General features: G+C 51.4%; 1 protein-coding gene across 1 annotated transcript; it reads right to left on the bottom strand.

Moving 5' to 3' along the window:
- Positions 1-332: 332 nt before the first annotated feature.
- LOC136464072 (uncharacterized protein At1g08160-like) lies at positions 333-1,197 on the bottom strand. Its single transcript, XM_066463031.1, has one exon. The coding sequence runs from the start codon at positions 1,133-1,135 to the stop codon at positions 434-436; it is 702 nt and encodes a 233-aa protein (XP_066319128.1). The 5' UTR covers positions 1,136-1,197; the 3' UTR covers positions 333-433.
- Positions 1,198-7,873: the final 6,676 nt, after the last annotated feature.

The raw sequence follows: 7,873 nt of genomic DNA, 5'->3' as shown, positions 1-7,873 counted from the left end.
AGCTTGGGCCAATAGCATGACTTCACGGGCCAAATGACGAGCCCACTCAAATGAAAGGAAAGTCAGCCATCTAGCTGGGCCAGGGGAACACACCTGTCACACGAAAACTAGTTGCTTTGCTCAAAAAAAAAAAAAAAACTAATTGCTCCACCAAAATTCTCAGCAAAAATGTTTTCGTGCTGAAAAAACGAGTAATCTCATGCAGCCTCTGTTTCGGTTCAATTTAAATTTTCAGCAGATATTTAGACCAATCCATGAAAATCAGTTTAGATAAAACAATAGTAAGTGAAGAAATTAAATAAGCATGCATACAACAAACCAAGATATAATAACCATAACACGAAAAGAAGGCAGCGATAAAATCAATCAATCAATCAATCCACACACACAGCCAAATCCTCGAATCATCTCACGCAGAGCATCGTAAAACTCATCATATGTGCACGTGGCAGTTCACCCGGTGGAACGAGGTCGTCGACGCGAAGTCGATGGGCACCGCGGGGCAGCTGGCGCGAACGGTGTACTTGCGCGTCCTCACCACGCCGTACCGGAACCGCACCTTGGCGACGACGTGCACGTCCACCGTCAGCTTCCCCGCCGTGCGCTCCTTCATGCCCTCCTCCACGTCCCGCGGCAGCGCCGTCCCGGCGTCCGCCGGCGCCGCCCGCGCGACCACGTCGACGCGGGTCTCGTCCTCCGGCGGCTGGAAGAAGCCCGGCGCGTGCGCGCCCGCGAGGTACGTGCCGTTGTACCAGATGCCGACGTCGACCCAGCGGTAGTACACGCTCGCGCGCTCGTTCGGGTTGATGGCGCGCAGGGTGAGGTCGAACGCGCCCGCCAGCCCGCCGGCGGCCGTGAAGTTGAACCCCGTCGTGGCGGCGTGGTCGACGGAGAGGTAGAGCTTGGACGGGTGGAGGAAGAGCCACAGGATCACGATGATGAAGACGACCACTAGCAGCGCCAGCACCGTCGCCGCGGCGCAGGCGCACCGGAACGTCGACGGCCGCATGCGTCTGGGCTCCGCCATCTCTCCCAACAGACCAACAACACCCGATTCTTTTGGTCGAGAAGCCTGGGGCACTAGACTGGCGTGCAGTTCTTGATCGACGTCGTAGCTGCTCTCGTAGCGATCCATCAGGAACGTTGCAGTGGCCGCTCTATATAGTGAGCTCTAGCACGATACTTTGAGTGGCGAGAGGAGCGTTCTACACGGGTCATGACAGGCTGTAGCTGGAGTGGCCCGGCGGTTTTCGTGCGCAAGCGACGCACGCGAGCTGTGGCGCGCAGCGAGTTCTTTGAATGGTGCTAGGCGTTGTTCGTAATTCGTATTGTGTTTGGGCGCTTTGGATAGAGCTGTGGTTTTGGAATTCTTCTCGCTCACTCCCGCTCTGGAATCGATTCGAAGGTAGGGAAAGTATATAGGGACCCGGCCCACGAGTGGGGATGCATATCTTAGACTAAGAATGTGCTCACACTGGCTAGGATCTTCACCTTTTCGGTGAAAAGATGAGAGTTGTAGAAGAGGCAAGAATGTGCAGAAAGTACCTCGAGAAGGCCGGTATTGCCTCGCCTCTTCCTGTGACCTGTATAGCTTTGATGACAAAGACGAGAGCACAAGTAACGTTGGCTCTATGAGTTCTTTGGCATAACTTTATTCAAGACCTAAATTAAATACTAGGTGGAACAAAGTCTTAGTTTCGTATGAGATTTGAGTAAAGATTGACTCGGCTTAAATATATGATAATTGTGTGCACCTGTTGTGAAGTTGAGAGAGACGTGGTGTGAGCGTGCATGATGGCAGGTTTTGTCACTAGGACTAATTGATGGATTCACTACCATTTTTGCGGAAGTAGTACATGATAACTACTATCTATTAAAATAAGTAATGTCTGGTTACTTCATGACTATTCCATCGATGGATTCATTACCATTCATGAGGAGTAATACATGGCATCTACTATCTATCAAAGGAAATAATGTCTGATTACCATTTATTAGGCCTTGTTTGGATGCATATATATATTCGCCTCAATCCACATATGTTGAAGTGTAATTTAAACTAAATTCCATTCCATTTCAGTCCAACATATGTGGATTGAGGTGTATACACATGCATTCAAAAGGCCTTACTAGGTTTATCCTCGATCTGTTGCACCTCGTCCACTATGGCCCTGTTCGGCTTACCCCATATTTGATTTATTCGGCTTGTTTTTTCAGTCAGAACATTGTTTTTTTCTCTCACAACAATTCAGTCAAAACAATATTTTTCAGCCAGTTTCAGTCAAGATTCAGACCAGCGAACGGGGCCTATAAAAAAGGCGCCTCTTGCTTGTCTCGTGAACATACTTGCGTACCCACCGCCTCGTGCACAGGCGAGTTGTGAGTGTAGGCCTCCAAAACCACGGCAGTCGCTGTGAACCTGCACGAGTGATGGACTGCTTGTGCCTTCGGTATACGACGGTGAAGACATCCCGTTGACATTCCAGTACATGGCAGGTGACAACTACAGTGCTTTCTCTTTGCACTGTGTCAACCTTTGATCGATCACCCAAGCAACGACGCCTCATGGCCCTACCTTAGGGTACATTATTGCCACTTATGTTACTACAGATTTTTATATATGAATTAGTATGCTGCTCATGTGATTTGAGAATATATCACACATGCATATGCCTGTCATAAATCTTTTGCTATTTATTTTCTAGATTAAAATATGTCGGAATTTGCCCAAATATGTAACAAGTTTCATATAGGGTGATAAGTAATCGTTGATGATTATATGGAGACAAAACCAACATCAAAATTATAATAATCTCGATGAAATCTATAGCTTTGTAGTTTAGTTTGTTCTTATTTGATATCTTTGCAGTATCAAATATAAAATCTCATAGTCCACGGTCAACCGGATCGGCCCAAGCTCACCAGCGGCCTGTCAACCATTGCACCATCACCAGCCCACGCTCTCACACACACCAGGGGTCGTACGTTGTCACAGAAATACTCCGCCCAGGCGCCTACAAGTTGAAAACCATCAACGGCGAGGTCTTTACCAACGCCTGGAACATTGAGCAGCTACATCGTTTTTACCCTTAAATAAACGCATGTTTCTTCTTATCAGCTTTTGTCTTTACAAAACTCCGATCTTTAGTGACATCCGACCCCTGCAAATTGTGAGGGGACGGACCTCACTCGGGGGCTGATACAAGTACAAGTACGTTTACCTTGCAAACACTTCCTGTATTATCTTTGAAAACTTTATCTAAGTTTTCCGTTCTTCTCGTAAACAAGTCCTAAAGGACTAAGATTTTGGGAATAAATTCTGAGTACGACTGGTAGGACTGCGGGAGACCCATGCTCCAGCAGCTACAACCTCTTTGCTCACCAGCGTGATCATAATTAATTCACCCGCACTCCTAGTTTCTTACAACTTGGGCCACGGGAAGGGTCAGAGGGCACCGAAACCTCTTCTACAAAAAGAGGAAGCTGAAAAGTTGTTTGCCGTAATAAAAGATGAAAATTTGTTCATTTTTGCACAAATTAACCACTTACAAAATGATTTCATCACGCAAAGGACTAGTGTACTCCTAAAATCCAAAAGACTATTCACTCGGGGGCTCCCCCAAACTTATTCAATTACATTCTCTACTTAGCTTTACTACGAGTACTACTGCGGTCGCCGTGCCAAGCTCTCCATCGGCAACGTCTGGGCATGTACACGGACCAGTTCGTGTACTGCGGCCGCCGCGCCATGCCCTCCATCGGTGACGTCCCACTGCTTTGCCGAATCTTCAGAAGCGCCGTCATCTGCAACAATGAGCACCACGCCGGCGACTGTGGTGTCCCAACCTCGGGGCGCCCAGGGACTACGCCATCGTCATCGGCTGCAACCCCGACAACGGTGCCTCCGCCGGGATGCTCGGGGACTACGCCATCGTCATCAGCCGCAACCCTGACAACGGCGTCGGGGCAGAAAGCGCCTCCCGTTGAAGGAAGGCCGCGACCAACGGCGGCGAAATCGACAACGCTCATCGCCCTCCGGCGCCTTTTCTCCTTTGGCAGCGGCGACCCCTCCTCAGCACAGGCGAACCACGCCATCTCATCTACGTTGGATAACCTCCAGCTTGACATTGCGCTCTGGAATCACGAGCGGACTTGTGAGTTTTTCTCTCCCTAGCATTACCCTCTCTTACTTAGGAACCGATACATTCGGTGGAAAGGAAGGAGAAGAGGTGGCGGCTCGGAGGCTGGCGAGGAGGTGGGGCAAGAACTCTTCCCCCCCTATTTAAAAAGGGGGCTTAGCAGCTAAGGAAAGGCGAAAGGTTCGGATGAAAAACTCTCTGCCTTCCCCTATTCAATACAAATGTGAAATCAATGTTGACAGAAATCTGAGGGGACGCGTCGGAAATGACAGGACGCGCTCTGGTCGACGGGACGCCGCCTGGTAAGCCAGAACGTCACACGGGCATGGCCCGCCACTAATGCGCCCCGGATGCGAGAACCGGGGCACGCTCACCTGTAGGTGACTCTTCGCTTCCCCATGCAGGACCATGGAATGACCCAACGACGGAACCTCCCTCCAGGGGGAGCCCAGCGGGCCTCCTGGGTCGATCGAGCGGCCCAGGCAAAACAATGAATGAATGACCAATTGAAAGATAAGTACCCCTGTTTACTTACTTTGAGTATTAAATTCTTTACTGAGCCTCCAACCCCAGCAACGGCTGGGGCATGGACATCGCTCGGGGGCTGCCGAGGGCGCATGTTTGTTTAAACACCCTCTTAGCCCAACCCCTCCTTACGTTTGGGAAACCAAAAGCACAGCGTATGGGAACAAAACGTGAAAACAACTAGGCAAACCAACAGACCCTACATCCCGACGGCTACGGAGATGTTTGTTCACCAACATAATCACGTTCACAGTTCCTCACATTACTAGCCTTGGCTCTCGCCTTCCCGAAAGGAGTTTGGAGGGGTCCACCTACAGAGCCCCCTTCAGGGGGGAAACTGGCAGATCGCTTAAAAATCAATCGCAAAAACAAAAGTAGCGATACTTATGCAGGTTACGCCGGCCTCGTCGAAAACATCGAACCTGGCTCGGACACGTCTGGTAGGAGCTTCCCACGGCTCATACCACCAAGGTAACGTTACCGACCCCCGCTTTCGTTTCGATTAAACTATATGTTAAATTCATACGTCCAAACGTTACATATGCAAATTCTTGCATCCCAACGCTTTGTGTCACATCACGAAGTGGTAGCCGCTTCATTCAATATGAGCAACGCCGGACCGAGGTTCGAAGGCTGGCCTGCGAAGGGCTCGAGGCCACCTCGTGTCAAAAAGAGCCAGGGGAGGAAAACCAAAATGAGCCCCAGCGGCCTTGCCCGACCCCGTCCAGAAAAGGACAGGGACATTTCGACCTTTCTCGTTCGATTCTAACCTCGAGCCAGACCCACAGAATCTCCATCGAGCAGAGGCCAACGGGCCGCCTGAGCCCAACAAACGGCTCGGGCATCTACCGGGAGGCGGGTTCAGAAGTAGTGGAATGCCACATGAGGGCTCTGCTGACCCCATCAGCGAATGATGGATCCGGATTCCACACGAACATACCCGTTAGCGAGCTCATTGAGCACGACACTCGAGCCATCGAGGCAAGTGTCGTCAACTCAGCCCCTCCGGTCGTAGAAACCGAGGATGGGGTAGCGCGCGAAAACACGGCCGACCCCTAGTAGACCCTCAAGGACTCGGGGGCTCAAGCCACTCGATCCAAGATCGAGAGACCGAGGTTCAATGGCTGACCAGCGAAGGGTCCGGGGCCGCCTCGCGTCGAACAAGAGCTAGGGGAGAAAACACATATGAGCCTCAACGGCCTTTGCTCGACCCGCATTAAGGTGAATAGGGTCATCTCAACCTTTCTTGTTCAATCCAGCCTCTAGCCGAGCCCATAGAAACCCCATTGAGGGGAATCTATTAGAAGGCAGGCAAAGGAGTAACAGAACGCCCCTCGAGGGCTTCGCCGATCCTACCGCGAAGCAAACAAGATCGGATTCCATCCGAACATCCCCGTTAGCGAGCTCATAGTGCACGGTCACGCAACGATCATCAAAGTCCTAGGTAAGAGGTACGAGTAAATACAAACATAAGTTCACCTCCCTCGCTCTGATCTCCAGTAACATCTGACCCCAGCAACCGCAAGGGGTCGGATCTCACTTGGGGGCTGATAAAGGTATGGGTACCTCCTTTCTTTTTTCGAAAAAACATTGCATTAGATCTCCTCCTCGCATCAAGACTGGCGGTAAGATTCAGGGGAACAGACTGGCAAGATGGCATCATTGCCGGGGATTGAACCCGGGTCATCCCGCGTGAGCCCACGTCTAGACAACTACGATAATTTTGCTCACCAGCACACTTAAAATTTCCTCCACAAAACTTCGGGCCCTACGGTCTTAACAAATGGAAGGATCGATTGTCGAAATCCTTTCATCACAAAAAAGAGAAGAAGGTAAGATTAAACAAATGAAATGAAAATTACGAAACTGTTTCCAGGACACAAAAATACTGACACTTGTTCACATATTACAAATAAGTGTTTATCAAGCTAACTACTTCCATGAAGGGAGAACCTCTTGTTTTAGCTGATCTGCCAGGTTCCGCGCGAGGGGAGCCACTGCCTTTTCCATCTTGTCCAGCTCATCGTCATCATAAACAGGCGCAAAACCATGACTCATTACCTTCAGGTTGATCTCTTGATCGTATGGGAATGGGCGACAGCAAAGGCTTGGGTGATCCCAGCATGGAAGGCATCCTCCTCAAGTTGGCCTACCCATGCTGTGATTCCCATGGCACGAGCTGCAAGCGAGCTGGATCCTTCTGGCTGTGCCACCTCCAGGGTGTCGGTAACCACACTGATGGTAGTTTGCAGCAGGTCGTGATCGTCGCTTTCGACCTAGAGGATCTCTCGCACCTCGGCAAGCTCCTTCTCCAACCTAGTAACAACATTCTCAACATCCAACCTCCGGCTCACCGCATCCCCAAGATCCGCCCGGAGGGAGTCGGCCACCCCACGTGCCTCGTCATGCTCTCGGATGGCCCGATCCGCCCTCTGCTGCAAAGCCACGGACCTCCCCTCAGCCTTAAGCTTAAGATCTCGCTCCATCTCTAGCTCTGCCAGGAGCTCATCGGCCTGCTCACTAGCCGTGGCATTCTTCTGCAGCAGCTCATCTCGCTCCTTTTGGAGCCTGGCGATCTCCTCCACATCTAGCTTCGTCCTCGCCGACAAATCCTCAAACATCGCATGAAACTCCTCCACGTCACGACGTGCCTCGGCCTCCCGCCGCTGGACGACAGCAAGCTACGCGCTCACATCTCCTCGTAGCCGGGCCTCCTCGGTGAGGCAGTCCCACTCTGCCTTTCGCTCACGGAGAAACCAGGATTTGTTCTGGCTACGGGCAGCAAGATTCTGAAAAAGAAGATCGGTATAAAAAATACGAAAACACAAGGATACGAAAAGGAGGAGAACAAGGCGAATACCCGGCTAGAAGGAACGATGATTTCGCGCAGGGCTCCATTGGCCTGGTTCAAGGCATTGATCACGGCTGAGAACCCGATGTCAAGGTTCTCCTGCTCCACACTCTCGGCAACATCATCAAGCGAGAACAGAGCCGACGACGGATCCCGAGCATCCATCTAGTGGAGTGTCGGCTCGCTCCGCGGAGGGGAACGACTGCCCCCCGACAACAGGGCTAGGGGCGATAGCCGACGAGTCCTTCCCACCACCGCCAAGATGCCTAGAGACCCACCGGCCGTATCCTCCCCTGTTTGGCCCACCTCGGAGGCCACCACGGCCGCATCCGACCCCGCCGGGCCTAACGCAGTCGCG

This window comes from Miscanthus floridulus, chromosome 7 (assembly GCF_019320115.1).
Source record: "Miscanthus floridulus cultivar M001 chromosome 7, ASM1932011v1, whole genome shotgun sequence".
NCBI lineage: Eukaryota > Viridiplantae > Streptophyta > Magnoliopsida > Poales > Poaceae > Miscanthus > Miscanthus floridulus.
This window is presented reverse-complemented; position numbering and strand designations above follow the sequence as displayed.

Excerpts from the sequence above, each read along its gene's own strand:
- LOC136464072 (XM_066463031.1), bottom strand. The coding sequence starts at position 1,135 with ATGGATCGCTACGAGAGCAGCTACGACGTCGATCAAGAACTGCACGCC.